A 16,827-nucleotide genomic window follows, 5' to 3' on the forward strand; every position below is an offset into this window, starting at 1 on the left:
ATGGCGGAAGATAGGCAAGTATGGCCACGGGCGTTGTTGCATTCCAACCCGAATCAATAAAATCAGGAAAAAAAGAATATCAAAAATAAGCGATGCCATTTGGTTTGGTGTTTTATTTTTTATTTTTGCTGCCATGGAAGCTGTAACATCTTCTTAAGCTTGGAGTGCACACGACGAGCGGAAGAGGAAAATTAATGTTCACAGGTCGATATGTCCGCTCGCAACTCGTACGGGTGCCCGGGACAGGTTTAGCATGCGCCGCTTGATTCGGGCCCGTGATAGGTTGCCGATTAAAACTTTTTGGGGATTTTGGGTCGATTTTTACAACATTTCTGCGCTAGAGCAACGCGGCACAGGGTAGCAAAACTGGTTTAGTGACGCAAAACACCTCTGCACGCGTGTAGGGTTGGAGTAGTTTACCGAAGCACCGAGTAAGACTGGGGACGAAATGTGGGTGAAGGTGTGTCGGCATGCAATTTGAACGGCGCCACTGGAGCAGCCCTGGAAGTGGTATTATTCTAATGCGTACATTCTCACGTATTTTAGCTGGGGATGAGTGATAAAATTAATAATTCGATCTCAAATTGTTGTAAATGAATGACAAATTGCTGTGAATAGAAGATCAATGAAGATTGAATAGCACAAGAGAAGCCCTTTAAAGAAACCCTTTTGCCAAAAGACAACAAAAAGCGAAACCGGATCGTAGTAAATGTCACAAGCGATAGTTGATTGCCAGTTGTAACACATCCATCACAAGTAGCAAACTGAATTAGGTAGCATCCATAAATTTCCATGTTTAGTGGGGTAGCTGGAATCTTCCTGATGATTAGATCCATTTCAATTAGTGCGTTGTATCATGCAGATTTATGCTAAATAATCCTGCCAGGCAATGGCAAAGCAGCACACGGGTCTGCACCACACATAGCACACGTTTTTTTTTTATGGAGACGTTCCCGGTGTACTGTTTCGTGAGCTACGGGGGGCATAGGTAACTGTAAAAGTTTCAATCAGACGATCGATCACGGTATGGAACTGTAAAATTGGAAGTATTACTGTTTGAATCGGTTTCATGAGTATTTTTAGAATGATTTTAACGTTTCACTGGGATCATATCGAGATCAGAAAAGAGAAAAAGTTTGTTCTAATGAATGCGTCCTATTTTTAAGTTTATGCAATAACAGAGGATTATTTTAGGATAATTTATCTGGTTCATATATTTGTTGCGTAGGCTTATTAGGGGCCCTTTTTGGCCAACCGATAGCAAAATCAGTGAATAAACACAATTGGTTATGTTTAGAGATAGTTATTTTAGTTAAAGTATTACTGCCCGGTGCCACAGCAGCACTTCTTGAGCTCATTTAGAGCAAAACTTTTAATGCATTTCCTCCTTGTTTTTTGTCTTATCTCTGTAATGTCATGCTGCCATGGTTAATGTGTTTAATGTGTTAATTGAAAAAAAAAACTAATTAATTTTTCTGATGTGAAAAAATATTCCTAAATCACCATCCCATACATTAATTGAGGCAAAAATATTTCAAGTCTAATAAGAAATCATGTAATAAACAGTTTCTTGTCTTAGCCGATTCAAGAAAAACATTTCGTAAATTCAAGAAAAAACATAAATAACGTAAGAAAAAAACACACCCAAACGTGGAAAAACCGATCGAATTCGAATGGTGTATTGCGGAGTGCATACCTTGCAGGCGCTTAAAAAGATCGAGCAACATCGAAGCGTTGACGAGTGGCAGGGTAGCCAGCTTTAAGCATGAAACAATGAAGATGCTAGCTTAATGTTATGCTTTCTTAGTTTAGATTTGAGTAAAGCAATAAATGTTAAATTTATTTTTCTTGAATGTAGTTAATTTATCTAGTATTATTGAAGCTTTATTTACATAAAGGGACAAGCCTGTAGTGTAGATGACATCGGCGCTGTTCTTTACACGATAACACCGTGGTTCAAATCACATCCAAACTGTCCCCCCGTAGTAAGGACTGACTATCCAACTACACGGTATCGGCAAGTCAAGTAAGCGATTCGATGGCCGGCTTGATATGGCCTAAAACCATACTACTAAATGATCACCACAAGTAGATTAGAAATAAGTAAAACATATTTTAACAAACAAGTTTGATGGATAGATAAGTTTGAAGTCTACAGAGTGCTCAGTTTAAGAACAAATTTAACAGTCATCCACTGTGGGACGATTTAAATCACACCTCCACTAGGGGACAATTAATCCGCAACTTACAATAACCCATTGTTTAGCTGCTGTATTCATCGCATTCTGGAATATACTACCATGCGCTGCAAGCAATAATATTATACTTCAACCTAAATAAATTGTGGTAACAGGAATAGTAGGGCTCCAGTTGTAACTGGAACGTTAAAGTGTCGTGTACAAAGCTACCTCCAGAGACGCAACATCATGCTGCACGGCATTGTAGGACAAAATTTAAAGCAATCCACCGACGAGCCTCTAAAATCAAGTTTTTCCCTTTTTTCAGCATCGTCTTTTTATTTTGATTTACCTGCTAACCGTCGCGTGCAAAGTCACACATCAACAGCCACTCGAGCAACCGGTGGTCACGCTGCTCGAAGCGGAAAAGGACCCCATACCGGCCATCTACAACACACCACCCCAACCACCGGTAAAGATACTGCGCGAAACGAGCCCCATCACGGAAAAGGAAAGCATGAAAGTGGCCGACGATTTGCAGCAGTCAGCATCGTACACTTATAGCTACTATCGACCGGTGTACTACCCTGGCGTGTACTATTCGTACTACCCGAGATACCGTTGGTACAGTCCGTACTATTACTACAACTGGTGGTATTATTGATTGCGATCAGAAGGACACCCGGAATGATACATGGATAATTATACGGAAATGTCATGACAAATGGAAAGATCGCAATAACAAAAAAATTATAACCTGTACGATCGTTTGCGTCATTAGGATACATGATTGGATATTAAGGCATCAAACAAAAAAAGATGCAACAAAAAAAAAGAAGGTCTAAAATTAGATGTTTACCCACAGAATCCAACAAAATCGTAGCAGAACAAATCAAGCAAAAGCAAACTGCATCAATAATTGTTAATGGATGTTTTTTTTTGTAGTTCGAGTTCTTGGAAGTTGCTCCAAACAATACGAAATTCGTTTCGGTAATTTATTTTACTAGCTTGTGTCGAAGTAGATTGTTTAGCAAAAACAATCAAACGAAACACAACCACCTGCACTATCTATTAGTCGATCAATGTTTGTAAAAGGAAGCAAACACGTGCCATAGTGCCACCAAAGTTAATGGAGCAATAGAGCGTAGCGTATGCCGACTTAGGCTGGTGTGTTACTAATAAAGAAGCATTGTGATGCAATTATTTGGGCCTAATTTCCTGTACAAACTTCAAAGTGTGAACCAAACCTTAACCTCGAATCGAGACACCTCTGTGTTAGCACTGGTTAATAACGGTTGACATCAGCTATGGTCCATTTGGAAGGTGTTTGGGGTTCTGATCATGTTGAAGGTCAAACGCCCTATTGCCGTAGGCGTGCGCTAATGCGACAGTCAAATCGAACGCAACACAACTAATTGTATAATATAGTAATGAAAACCGGTTTATTCTGATGAGCAAAAGTATCACAATATGGTTGAATGAACGCTTATAAATACGTGCCGTTAAGGTACCGCCAATAGAGTAAGGATGATAAAACAATGTAGAAAGAAACAACGAACGTCTTCTAGCGAATACACTTGGTTTTGGGTTTTGGCTTTTGGATGTGTGCCTTCCTTTCTTCCTGTCTCCCTCGCTTCTCCTTCCTTACTTTCACTCCTGTCATGTCCTGGATTAGATTGTTTTTTTTTTCGCGGGCCAGAACGCCTCTCCAGAATTTTGCACATAGTTCGCCAAAAGAAGGACAATAAGAATGATAATCAGCCTCACAACGCAACGTTCCGACGCGGTTTTTTGGGAGCCGTTTTTTTTTCTTAATGCACCTCCGCTACGTGTATCGCCAACGCTAGTAGACCTGAAATTTTGCGAAACTCAGTTTTCAGGCAGTGGATCATCAACATCGTCAAGCGAGAGGTTCGTCTTGGATGGGGCAGACGTGGTCGAATCGCTCGTTTCGGACGAAGATTCGGAACTCACCGGCGTTAGCGAACCGGACACCTTCAAGCTGCCGGTGTACGACGTGGACTTTGCATCGTCCGACGACGACGAGTGGCTGCTCGAGTAGGACTTGTACGCCGGATAGGATGGGTGGGACGAGTAGGATTTGGAGGAGGATGAGCTGTCCCATCCAGACGAGCTGTGCGAGTTTCCGGAGTTTTTCGCCAACAGCAGCAGCTTACCGCCACCGATGCCGAGTGCAATGCCCTTCACCACCAGTGCACCGATGCCCGCCAGCCCAGTAAAGATTACTGCAGGAATATAGAGCAAACGGATCGTAAGAGAGTACTGGGGTAGATTTGCGGTGTGGCCACACGCTGCCTTCCCTACCTGTTTTCGGGTCAATGTGAAAGGCAGATTCGGCCGTTTCGAGATCGTTCGTATCATTGTCCTGTTCTAGCTGTTCGCTCCAAACCAGACCGATGATCAGGATCAAAAGCAAAGTGCTGCTACTTCCGAACAGTTTCATTTTCAACGCTGCTAGTAATGTCCTTCGTGACACACACAATAAAACATGCACACACAATGATACCCAAATGCACTCGAATGCAACACTGGAACACCTTTACCCGGGGTAAGCTTCACTGTCCTAATTTATCTGGCGCACGGATCGAACAGAAGACTCAAACACTGTAACACAAATCACTGCCGTGCTGCTGCGAGCGACTGACCCGAAGTTGGACATCAATGTAGCTTTTTATACGACGCAAAGCAGCAGCAGCAGCAGCATCATCTTATCGCCACGGTACGCAGCCCAGCGCGTAGTCGCTCGAGGATCCTTCAAAACGCCTCGCGCCGGCCTGCGTAGCCCGTGAAGCGTGTAGCCGCATCCACATTTCGGTGGCTGCGTTAAGTGGGGGGAGCAGTAGACCACGGGGTGGAGCAGGGGGGGCGGGGGGGGGGGGAGATTGGGCCGAATCGAAAGAGGTGCATTAGTAGCGTCCCCTAGCTGGGACATTTGTTTTGACCATTTCGGTCACAATTCGCGCCGTTCGCAAATTCGATCGTCCACAACTAGGGCGACTTTTAAAACAAGGAAGTATATTGGCGTGAAGGCTGTTTTTTTGTGCGTCGTTGTGTTTTATTTTTTTTTTTTTTGAGGTTATGCTTATGATCGGAAAATCCCAATTATATTGCGCTCACGGGACACTATTAGGTGGTCGCGAGGTTTCAACACTACTCATACTACAGGCAAGCGCGATCAGCTGGGGATCGGGTTGACAGGACAGCTAGTAGGAGATCGTGGTGACCTGAATAAAAAAATCGATCGTCCACACACTGATACACGGTTGACCTACAAAACCCACCCGGCCATCTAAAAGCCGATGACCCATTAGCATTATGTCGATAAGGCAGATGGCTCACGCCGTAACAAGCCTTTGATCGAGAGTGTTTCGGGACGGTATCGACCTTGGGGGCATTTGGAGTTGCTTCAGCTGCCATTGCCCTTTGAAGCATCGCGTGCTTCATTTGCCAAATTCTGCTCCACAGTACAGCGCATCTGCATTCTGATCTGAAGAGTGACAACACGTTGGGCAACGGCATAGATGAAGGACCTACGCCTTCAACGAGGTGCGTCTTGCTCTTGCCCAGAAGGATACTTAACCTGAATACTGCCCTGAAGGTACGTCCCGCAAGCGGCGATCGCAACAAACATCTCCGTCAAGTATGCTTGTGCCGTGGCTGTTGGTTTCCGTTAATTGGCAGGCTCGCAGGTCATAATGATTGCATTTGGAGAGCACACTCACTCGAGTGTGTTGTGGTGTTGAGCCCCATTACCAAACTGCACATAATCGGTGACTTCAAGATCGCAACGCTGCAACGCGCCAGATCGAAGGTTCACGATAAATCGGAACTTATTATTCGGAAAATTACTGACCTGTGGCAGTGACGCGATCGCAAACGGGTATTTATTTTTGTTTGTGGAATAATTTTTAAACACTGCAGTACTGTCGTCGTGTGACTGGCAGCTTCGAGCAATAGGTAAGGCCGATCGATCAAATCTTCAAAATGCTCCACGATCAGGGTGAGGCAGATGGCATAGGTTTCTGTCAAATTAACTCTCGCCGCGCACGATCGTTGATGCACAATCTTCAACCTGGTGGCATATGAGCAGCGCTTTCGTTCCGATGATCGCACCGAAGCGGCTGACGCCATTTCACGTTGACACCGGCCGCGCAAGCTAAACGCGAAGTAGGTTGTGACCGGGTGCGTCCAAAAACGAGTTTCTGTTGGGGTGTTTGGAGTTTTGCATATTTTTGATCCGTATTTCGACGGATGTAATGCAATCCGAATATCGGGTCAACTGGAGTTGGTTGAACTCGGGGCGATTAGGCGATTAGTGGTTGGGAAGGGGATACATCTAAGCTGAAGTGTATTCTTCACACTGGAGTGGGAAATCGTCTCGGTCTTTCCTTCTGCCTAAGACATAGCGAGTCTTGTGCTCGATAATCTAGTTGGAGCATAATTTATTCCCCACGGTTATATAACGCGTGTGTGAGTCAATGTGGCCTTGAGTTTTTCTATCGCTGGTGATAAACCTTGAAAAAGGTACCGTCTGGTTGATGAACCGGTAAAGTGTGGCCCAATTCAGGGGCCATCTCTTTTGATTTGGGGGTTGAGATGCATTTTTAAAGTTCAACAGTTTGCATACGCCACCGATATGATCATGTTGGTAGTTGATACAAGGTGGATTAAGCAAGAGTTAGTTCGTTGTAAGTATAATTAGGGATTTTTAATTTAATTTTAAAATTAAATTTTAATACTTTTTAGTTTTTTAAATTTTTTATACTGTAAAATAGTAGAAATCACATCACATCCGAACACCCTCGGTCACATCCGAAGATCCCGCAGTTGAACTATGTGGTATCGAAAAGTCTAGTAAAATCTCTCGAGGGCTCTCATGGTCTAGTAGGTCGTAAAGCCAAGCAAACGGTGTCTCAGGATTTCGAAGTTCACCTGAGATATGATATCCTCTCGCGATCAACTTCCACGCTAGAAGCAGAACTTCGTCTTTTGGTATTTGGTGTTGGTTTGATGTTTTGAGAAGGAGGCAAAGCAGAGCATAAGTTCAAAATTAGCTTCGTGAGTCAAAAACCACAGGGTCAAAAGTTAACAAATTGCCTGTCAAACGATCAAAAAAGAATTCATACAATAGAAATATCATAAATTTTCATATTATGTCATAGGATAGATAGTTTACTCTAACATGATAAAAATAGCCGATCATGTGTGTGTTTAGCTTCACTACTATCTTGATAGTGAGAGTCCTTCAAATTCACCACCTTCACCCAGAATATTGTTAGATAACGATGAAAGGTTACAGGCAGCACCTCATTTCAAGGCAGAATATAAAAAAGAATAGTTTTGTGAAAAAATATTCAAAAATTAAACGACTCGTTTTAGCTATTCAAAATTCGTCGAAGGATACGATCGATCGAGCGGATGTAGAAGAAGTAGAAAAGGACATCAAGATTCGAAAGCGAATCTTCCGGCTAACTGGCATGAAAACGATCCAAACCGCTTCGAGGTTAGGAAGTTTTTGAAAATTGATGTCGTAATATCATGTGTGTGTCTGTGTGTTCGAGGTGATCGACTCATGGATGCATGGAGGAGTGTTCGATAAGACCCCTCCACTATCTTGCTACATTCTACTGATGCTGATCGTTTGACCGTTTGAATTTTCGTCTTCAAAGCTTCACGACAGAATCCGACCTCGACGCTCGGATCGTATGCTGGGCGATACGCAACCTTGAAACAGTGTGCAAACCAAATTTACAAAACCTGCTAATGTATACAGCCAATTACGCACGATCAACAGCGTTGCACACGTATCGGGGCATAACCGTTAGGCAAGCGAAATGGGTGCAGTCGCGAAGTGTGCGGAAAGAGCTAGGCAAATTTTCAATGAATAGCAGCTAGAGGCAGCACAATTCCGATCGCCGCCGAACAACTGATCTTCATTCATTCGAGTTGAAGCGACGGTTTAAAGGCACAACACATTCGTAAAGGTACAGCTCCGGGCTGACCGATTCCGTTGCAACAAAGCACGAGCGGACTATTAGCACTAGTGTTTCACACTTTAGGTGGGCACAACCCTTGGGCTCTTCTTCGTGTTGCGAATTATTGAGCCGCATATTATGCAATGGAAAACCACCTGATAAAGCTCCTATTTCCGTGGCTAATGCTGGCCGGGTAAGCGTGCTGGAAAAGACGTAATACATCTTCATTAGTTTCTATGACCTCGAACATTTGTCCAAAAACTGCAACACTCGGCTCACGGTCGTTGGGTGGAATTATGAATCCTTTCTCTTTTAAAATATGAGTCCTAAGGAGCAATAAAACACACAAGGTGCTTATTTCTTGTAAAACCACCGAATCGTAAGCTACCCACACGAAAATAAGGGAAGGTTTCTAGCTAAGCCGATTCCAGTTCTTTTTTTTTGTTTTGGTTCCGTGTGAATTCATCCGATCAATCATATCGTGTCCCAAATCGCCTGTTTTTGGTGTTGGTACAAACGCAAATAATACAATATTGACGTCAAAAGGTTCGTCGCTTGCTGCCCGTTTGGTAGGCGAGTTAGAATGAACAACATTAATGCCTCTCAGAAACAATGTCGCAACCGTAACCGTGCTAACAAGTGTCTCACCCCAATGTTTAATGTTTAGCCTGGGAAAACAAACCAGCCCCCCAGGCAAAAAGACCCCTTTCTTTCCAACCCGCGTAACTGCAAGAATGCACCGATGCATTTAAGCGTACAATCGTCGTAGTGAGTAAATGTTTGTAGTGGTGTAAACGCGGCAGCTTTTTCGATACACATTCATCAGCTGTGTGCCAGTGGTTTATCTCTCTCTCTCTCTCTCTCTCTCTCTCTCTCTCTCGCGTTTCTGTTTGTTGCTAAGCAGCGATCATCGCTCTCTCTTTTTCTCTATAACTCCAGCTATCTACTACTGAACCTACTACCTACTAGACGAGTTTCGGGGGTTTATTTTTGTCTCCTACATAGCAACCCTCCAATGATTTGTTGCTGTTTCCTTTCCATTTTCCATCTCTTTTTTTTTTTGTACCTCTCTCTTAGCGCTTCACTCTTACGCTTACTAAACGTTAGATCTGCTTCCCGTCACGTCCGGCACAGTTCCCTAGCGTTTCGCGTGCTCGCCAGGTCCACGTAAATGCTCAAGGTCACCACCGTGCCATCGGCTGCAACGCGAATGGAATGGTATGTAGCAAGTGTAAGAAAGAGAGAGAGAGAGAGATAAAGTGTGTGTGAACGAAACCACCCCGCGCGGATACCTATACGCACGGGCCAAGTGAAGCGTGCGTACGCGCACATGGGTCGGTGTTGCGTTTTTTCGCGGTTCGCCATCAGTACGCGCCGTTCGTTCTTCGCAGATCGACCGTTTTCCGTGATCGTTCTTGGTTTGATCGTTACTGTCGAAGGGGTAGGTTTTTGCAAAGCGGTTTCGTTTGTTGTTCGCGAAGATCATCACCATGTGTGCTCGTGATATGTGCTCGGTGAGTAATAGTAATTTGTGTGAGACTAGACGAATGTTCTAACAAAAGAAATGTATACCTTAAACCAGCAGTCGGTGATCGCGATGGTAGATGGGCTGGTCAACGCCACAAAGTCGACGATCGAGTTTGCCGTAGTGAACACGACCGTGATCGAGTTGCCCAACCAGTTTGACCTCTTGGGCGAGCTCGGTCCAGAAACAATCGTGGACGGATCCTTCGATCTATTGGTGAAAAAGTTTTGTGAGTAGTATCTGCAAGCCCCTATTTGCAACTGTTTTCGTACGGATCATTTATTTTTTTCTCTCTCCCTTACCCCGCACAGTTCGTGACCCTCGTGTTCTTCATCTACCTGGTGCAGATCGTTAGGTTCCTAACGCTCCCGCTGCGCGATCGGCTCGAGCAGCGCGAGGAAGCGCAACGCATCAAGCGCATCTGCATGATCATCGTCAAGGCCATCCTGTCCGGGAGCTCATGCTGCTGAGCTGGTTGCGTGTGTGATCGATTTGCATCTTAGAAGCGAGACGGGGGAATAAGGAAAACTAAGACGACGCACGAACACACAAACACACACACACACGTGATTTCTTGGACACAATTGAAAGTGTCATTGTTTTCGGTGCTTTCTCAACGCAAAGTGCGCTCCGGTTGCGGTGCTTCCTTATGACATCGGACGATCGTGTGTGTGTGAATGTGTGTGCTTCATGATGCAATTTCCACACTCCATGTGGTGATATCGTTAGTGACCGACAGGCGATCGTACGTGCGATCGTATATTACCGAAACGTGTGTGCGAAGCTTAAGACATAAAATCCACCCCCAATCCACCCTAGTCCACCCTACAACCAGCCACACGAGGGTGAAATGTGTGTGAGTGTGTGTGTGCGTGTGTGTGTGTGTGTGTGTGTTGGTATTATTTACTGTCCTGTAAGCATAACACGTAAATGAATTCGAAAGTGACAGTTTTGATAAGTCATAGTTTTGGTTTTGTACTGCCATTGAGGTTCGGTTTGAATTTTGTCCTTGCTGTGATTACGAAAAACACCTGCTTACGCTTTTGTTTTGGAAGTGGACCATGCTTTGCTTGTTTGCTGCGTGATCCAAACGTGATACAAAGGGAGCTTGTATGGAAATACTGTGTAAGCATTTAGAAATTAAGCTTTTAATGTACGTGACGACGCCTGGTGTTGTGTCCACTAGAGAAAGATAGTAAGGGAAAAAGAATACGAGAATAGCTTGTAAGGGTTTTATCAACAAATAGTAAGAGACTGAAGTAAAAGCTACTGTCAGGCGGGTGTTGAATGAATCGAATCGAAGAGTAGTTGATGTTAGTTCAGGAAGCAATACCGAAGCCCCAAAGTCATATGTAACTCAGGTTTCGAATGGTTTCTGCTTGCGTTTCATAACGAGAAGCGAGCGTGAAACAGTATTGTAAAGCGCATTACGAAAGGAGTATATAGCGTGTTTTACCAAGAATCAGCCCTCAGTGTGGTAACTGACCAGTCTGAACCACACGCATCACGCATTGTCCAAGTCCATCGAAACTTACCCTTATACTTATGCATATTGGTGATCTCGTCGATAAGCATACGCTTCCTTGGATCCGGCTTGGAAAAGAAGATCGCTCGAACGAACCGGTTCTCACCACGGGGAGCTATGACACGTTGGCATTGAAAACCGATCATCCTTGTCCTTGGAGGTGTGTGAGAAAACAGTGGAAAAGAGAGTGGATGGACGAAAAGAGTTAAGAAGAAACGAGTTAAAAATGCATTCATTGGTATGCATGAAATCATTAAGTGCAATGAACGGATAGTGTTGCTCAGGATTGCTCAGGAAGACACGATGGAGAGAACCATAGGAATTAATAAAGAGTGTACAAGATGAAATCGAATCAAGTTTTAAGATAGATCGGGATTGAGAAATAATGTCTTTGGGTGTGAGAAGTTCCCAGATTTATATTCGCTTTATAGATGTTGATGGTAAACGAATGCACCAACTGCCCCCGAAGAAGTGTAATTGGTAGTCTAAAACAATAACCTATCTCCTATCGCGATTTATCACCTCCACAAGCAGCTGTCCAGGTAAACAAATCCCTCATCAGATAGGTAAACAACACACTTCTTCAGAGAGCTATCGATGGGACAGATTGGCGTACGCGTTATCAGTAGATTAGTGGTGATAACTACCTCACGGAGCACTATAAAAGTGCTTACGATGCAAAGGAACCCTACAAATGATTTCTCCACTAATCAAAACCCATTCTCATCGGATAATGTCCTAGAGTTTGGTCACTGCTATGACGAACAAGTGGTCCTGTTTCTGTCTCGAACACTTATCACCGAACCGAACCGATAGCTAGCCCCTATCACTATCAGATAATTCACCATTTGTTACGCACCGTACTGACCACCGGTCGATGCCAATTACAACCCGATAACGACCGGGACTGGTACTACCGGACGTCGATATCAGAAACTTCAGCCCGTTATCGCCCGTACCGGACGAGCTCAGTTGCTTACCAACGGTTCGTCCGGCAGGTTGGTAGCGCATCGAATCGAATGGAAATATCCGAGTCCTACCGGAACCTTATCGCGCTCGTCATTTTACTGCTTGTGCTGCCGGAAAGTGTGTACCTCAGGGGTCGTTTCGTGGCGGTGAGGGCGACGGCCACCAACGCAACCGTCGGCGAAGACCCGACCGATTGCGACGTGCTCGGTTGCGGTGGCAGCTACGCTTGTTACGGTAATGGTTGGCCCAACTATCTGCCCTACCGGCCCGGCGAACGGTACAACATCCCGCTGAGCCCATTCCATGTGGGGTCCAGCTTGCAGCAGGGCGAGCCAGAATGTTTGCTCGGCAGTGCGAACAACTATCTGCCCTGGGTGACGCAGGAAGGCCGGCTTACGGTGCGCCCGGGACGGCATGCGCTCGATATGTCTAATCTGTTGCTGAACGATCGCGGCTTCGCCAGTTTGGTGCAGGGTGTCAGTGCACTGGTGCCACTTGAAGTTAGTATACAAATTGGGAAAGAATTCCGATGACGCATCATCGTTTGCTATGTGGTGTGCTTAGTATACTTATATGAAAGCTAGTCCGCGTGTAAGCGCTCACTGGCACGTGTTTGTGGTGTGTGAATCAATGTCGAGTGCTGTGCAAAGGTGTCGCCAGAACGTCAGCGAATGTTTTGATGCCGCGAGGTTCACAGATTCTGGAAGAGTAGGCGTTGCGTTTCTCGCCTACTCTCTGTGCTCAACCAACTTCAGCTCACAATCAGTGCTTTCGAGCTATCGGCGGGAAATGATAAGGAGCAAATGTTGCTTTTTTTTTCTTTATCTAAGGTGTTAACAAGCAAAGTGTAAGAAAGAAAAGCGCAATTAACCGGCGGAAGAAGAACAAGTGGTGAAGAAGAGATACACGGAAACCGCGATAGGGTGTAGAGGATGATGGTTCCGTACCGGTGGACGGTGATTATTATGGTGCTTCGATTTCGATTTCGGTAACCTTGGCAACGAGTTGATCTGTTGGTCGCGCGCGACCACGGTTGTGTGTGAGAGAGCGAGAGTGAGTGAATCGGTTAGAAAAAGAAATTGGATTGAGAGTTATATGTGTGTTATTTGTTATCATTATCACAAATTTAAAAAACAAAAGTCGCAATTTTTGTTTTTTAAACAATCAATCGCAATCATTCTTATACGTGACACAACATCTCAGTATCGATGCTCACATACTTTCGATCGAATTATGGCATCAAACCCAATTATGTGATTGAGTGCTTTGGCAAACTGTACGCTACCGGATGTTTGTACTCCCGATCGACCACCCCGTGCCTTTGTAGACAAACATTCCACCCAAAGGCATCCACTTATAAATGTCTCAAAAATAAGCTACTTGAGCTACATAGTCCGCCACAGGAAGAAAGCCCATTAAAACGGAGTGGTGAAGAAATAAGCAGACTGGACAAAATCACCCCGGAAGATAACATTATCCGCAGTAATGATCCAACAAGAAGCAGCACAAAAAAAAAACGCGAAATCCTTACGCGTGACTTGAACTATTTTCTGCCCAACTCACCGGCACCCCGCACAAGCTTCAGATACGGCTGTTATCGATAATCTGTGCGAATTAGCGCTATCTTGATGAGTGGGATCAACCTGACAGACTTTCGTGCACCGTCGAATGGCTTGTACGCCGTGTGGCTATCGATCGACACCCCCAAAAGCACAGATCCGACCGTAATCTTGCAACCGAAAACAATCCATCAATCCGTGTTAAGTAAAGAAGCATCTACACGGTCGCGTGTGCGTGTTCTAATTAAGTACAGAGACAGTTGGGAAAAGCAACATTCGATTAGTGTTTGTTTGTGGGTCTGTGTAATGCGTTGAATTAATTAGAATATTTCAACAATCCAACAGGAAGTACAACATCTCTCACTGGCCTACAATGCTCTAACGCTCGTCCCATCACCCTCGCTGAAAAAATTCCCAAACGTACGTCTACTCTCCCTTAGTGGAAATTTCTTTACCCAGTTCTACGATGACTCAGGTAAGTGTGTCGCACCGTGCAAGTATGCTCGATCATCCTGACCGATCGTTTTTATTCATTGTAGTTGACCACAACAGGCTACCACTGCTTCCCAAACTTCGTGTGCTCGATATGCGAAACTGTAGTCTGCGAACACTTCCGGGCGATTTTTTCAAGAACGTTGATCTACAATATCTCTTCCTATCGTACAATCACATCACAACGCTTCCGGCGGAGATTTTCTACCCGTTGCGGAGCTTGCTTCATCTAGACCTGTCCAATATGGACACACGACGCGTCGGTGAAGAGCGCATCGAGAATCCATTTATGAAGCTGATCGCCGGTGTCGATCTTCATCAGGACATGTTTTACCCACTCTCCAGTCTAGTGTTTCTCGATCTGTCCAACACTCGGCTCGAGTATCAAGCGTTCATTGCGCTGCGATCGATTCAGCGGCGGGTAAAGTACGTGAGCTACTGCAACATCGGTCTGCCAGCGATCGTGGACTATTTGTTTCTGGCGAAATCGATCGAAATGCTTGACATTTCGTACAACGTCGGTGTAGCGCAATCGCTCCACTCCGCCAGCTTTACACTGCTCGCCAACAGCTTGGAGGTGCTGTACTTCAAAGACTCGATGGTGCAGCAGCTAAACTGGTTGGCACCGTTGCAGAAGCTACGTGTGCTGAATCTGCGTGGCAATATACTGCGCATGCTGCATCGGGAAAGCTTCACCAACTTGAGCAATTTGGAGCAGCTCGATCTAAGCTACAACTACATCTCCGCCTGGAACCAGCAAGTGTTTACCACCACCGAGGCACTGCAGAGTGTAAATCTGCGTAACAACAGTATCGTCATACTGACCACCGATATGCTGTACGATTTCTCACGCCTAGCCGCGATGGGACTGGGCGGCAATACGATCCAGTGCTCGTGTAACTACGTCAAGTTTTTGCGCAACATTCTCCACAACAGGACGGATGTGCCGGGTGCGTACACCATTTCGGCGGAACCGTTGATCGTGGGTAAGCATGGATCCGTTCCGCGTGTAGCAACCGTCAAGCTGTCGCTTCAGCACGTCCAGCTGTTCGATTACGACGAGTCGGAGTACTTTTGCATGAACTTCACCAGCAATCAGAAGCTTGATCCACTGGAACTGCTCGACTGTATGATACCGGATGATGAGCTGATCAATGCCGATCTGCCGGAGCCGGAAGAACTGGTCGAGCAGGAACATGCCAAGAATCATACCCTGGTGTACATACTTGTTAGTGTAGCGGTCAGCTTCCTGATCGTGTGTGCCGTTGGGCTTTTTTACTACTGGTTCCACATAAAGTATTTCTTTAAGATCATTAAAAATTCGGCCGTGCTTAGCTTCTTCAACGACGATAAGCTGTACCTGGATAAGAGTGGACTGCTGAAGGAGGCCGATTTCCACTACGATGTGTTCGTTAGCTACAGTAATGCGGATCGGACGTGGGTGCTGGATCAGTTGCTTCCGAACATGGAGGGCGTTATTCAGATCAATTTGTGTTTGCACGAGCGTGATTTTGAGGTGAGTTTGTGCCTAGAGAGATGGGTGCCAACGAGTCTAAAGAAATGCTGTGTTTTGCAGGTTGGATATGGAATTTTGGAGAACATAATTTCGTGCATGGATCGATCACGCTGCCTGATGTTGATAGTGTCTGAAAGCTTCCTGCTTAGCCACTGGTGTCAGTTTGAAATGCATCTCGCTCAGCATAGGTAAAGGACAGATGCTGTTTCTGTGCTTGATTACACTTTTAACACTAAGAATTTGTTTCAGATTACTTGAAACGCGCAGAGATGAGCTTATCTTGGTACTTCTTGAGGATCTCCCCAAGCGCAAATGTCCCAAAACGCTCAGCTATCTGTTGAAAACAAAAACGTACATCAAATGGCCAACGAAGTCGGTTGAAGAGCAGTTACTGTTTTGGAAACGATTGCATAAAGCGCTGCTGGCAGCAAAAGGAGCATAGCATACAGTCAGGCGCAGCATATGAATTCACCACGGAAGAGTTTTAAGCACCGAGGTTGAATGCGACGCTGTAGAACAGTTGCAAAAAGGTTCATGTTCGAAAAGATCATCGTTAACAATCTACATAAAAACATAATTTTGTTAAATATAATTTACACACGCACACACACATATATATTGCTCATTATTGACATGTTTTGTATATTTTTGTAGACCGTAATATGAGGCTTTGTGATGAAGCTACATAATTACTGAAGGAATATTTTCTTCAGCTTAATAAATAGTGTTGTTAATTTCAATCTGCACAAATTGAGACTATTGACGATTATTTTCAACACAAATATAACCAAAAACCTAGTATCTGATTTTAAAGATCACAGCCACCCACGCACTAGGTACGGAAACATTTTATTGCAAATCAAAGATACCACTGAAGTAAACAACAAACGCACGATTTAAACGACTTCAATGCGTCAACAAACGATGAACCTCGCTTAGCGTGTTACCCTCTCGATAAAGCTCTCTTTGGATCGAGCGACGCCAATCCGTGAATGAGGCTCGTGTTTTGTTTCACTATGCAGATTTTTTAAGCCGGTTTCCCACACCCAACTACATCTGGTTTGGGAA

The 16,827-nt window shown here is 44.8% G+C and overlaps 4 protein-coding genes and 1 pseudogene across 4 annotated transcripts in view; 4 read left to right on the forward strand and 1 right to left on the reverse strand.

Annotated features, from left to right (window-relative positions):
- Positions 1 to 16,827, forward strand: part of LOC126561846 (kinesin-like protein subito) — a 247,380-nt gene that overhangs the window by 28,856 nt on the left and 201,697 nt on the right. The window lies entirely within an intron of this gene.
- Positions 2,427 to 2,851, forward strand: LOC126560934 (uncharacterized). The gene is made up of 2 exons (XM_050216886.1): positions 2,427 to 2,441; positions 2,506 to 2,851. Exons 1-2 carry the CDS (start codon positions 2,427 to 2,429, stop codon positions 2,839 to 2,841), a joined length of 351 nt encoding a protein of 116 aa, XP_050072843.1. The 3' UTR covers positions 2,842 to 2,851.
- LOC126563153 (uncharacterized) lies at positions 4,024 to 4,641 on the reverse strand. Its single transcript, XM_050219778.1, has 2 exons — positions 4,503 to 4,641; positions 4,024 to 4,423 (listed from the first exon to the last, which is right to left on the reverse strand). Exons 1-2 carry the CDS (start codon positions 4,639 to 4,641, stop codon positions 4,047 to 4,049), a joined length of 516 nt encoding a protein of 171 aa, XP_050075735.1. The 3' UTR covers positions 4,024 to 4,046.
- On the forward strand, positions 9,504 to 10,165 carry LOC126560935 (uncharacterized; annotated as a pseudogene).
- On the forward strand, positions 12,192 to 16,214 carry LOC126561881 (toll-like receptor 13). Its single transcript, XM_050218242.1, has 5 exons — positions 12,192 to 12,692; positions 14,097 to 14,226; positions 14,291 to 15,759; positions 15,820 to 15,947; positions 16,009 to 16,214. Exons 1-5 carry the CDS (start codon positions 12,243 to 12,245, stop codon positions 16,199 to 16,201), a joined length of 2,370 nt encoding a protein of 789 aa, XP_050074199.1. The 5' UTR covers positions 12,192 to 12,242; the 3' UTR covers positions 16,202 to 16,214.

Source organism: Anopheles maculipalpis, chromosome 3RL (genome assembly GCF_943734695.1).
Source record: "Anopheles maculipalpis chromosome 3RL, idAnoMacuDA_375_x, whole genome shotgun sequence".
Taxonomy (NCBI): domain Eukaryota; kingdom Metazoa; phylum Arthropoda; class Insecta; order Diptera; family Culicidae; genus Anopheles; species Anopheles maculipalpis.

Coding starts and splice junctions, on each gene's coding strand:
- LOC126563153 (XM_050219778.1), bottom strand. CDS start 4,641: ATGAAACTGTTCGGAAGTAGCAGCACTTTGCTTTTGATCCTGATCATC. Junction 4,424..4,502: donor TCACATTGACCCGAAAACAG/GTAGGGAAGGCA, acceptor ATATTCCTGCAG/TAATCTTTACTGGGCTGGCG.
- LOC126561881 (XM_050218242.1), top strand. CDS start 12,243: ATGGAAATATCCGAGTCCTACCGGAACCTTATCGCGCTCGTCATTTTA. Junction 12,693..14,096: donor GTGCACTGGTGCCACTTGAA/GTTAGTATACAA, acceptor ACAATCCAACAG/GAAGTACAACATCTCTCACT. Junction 15,760..15,819: donor TGCACGAGCGTGATTTTGAG/GTGAGTTTGTGC, acceptor TGTGTTTTGCAG/GTTGGATATGGAATTTTGGA.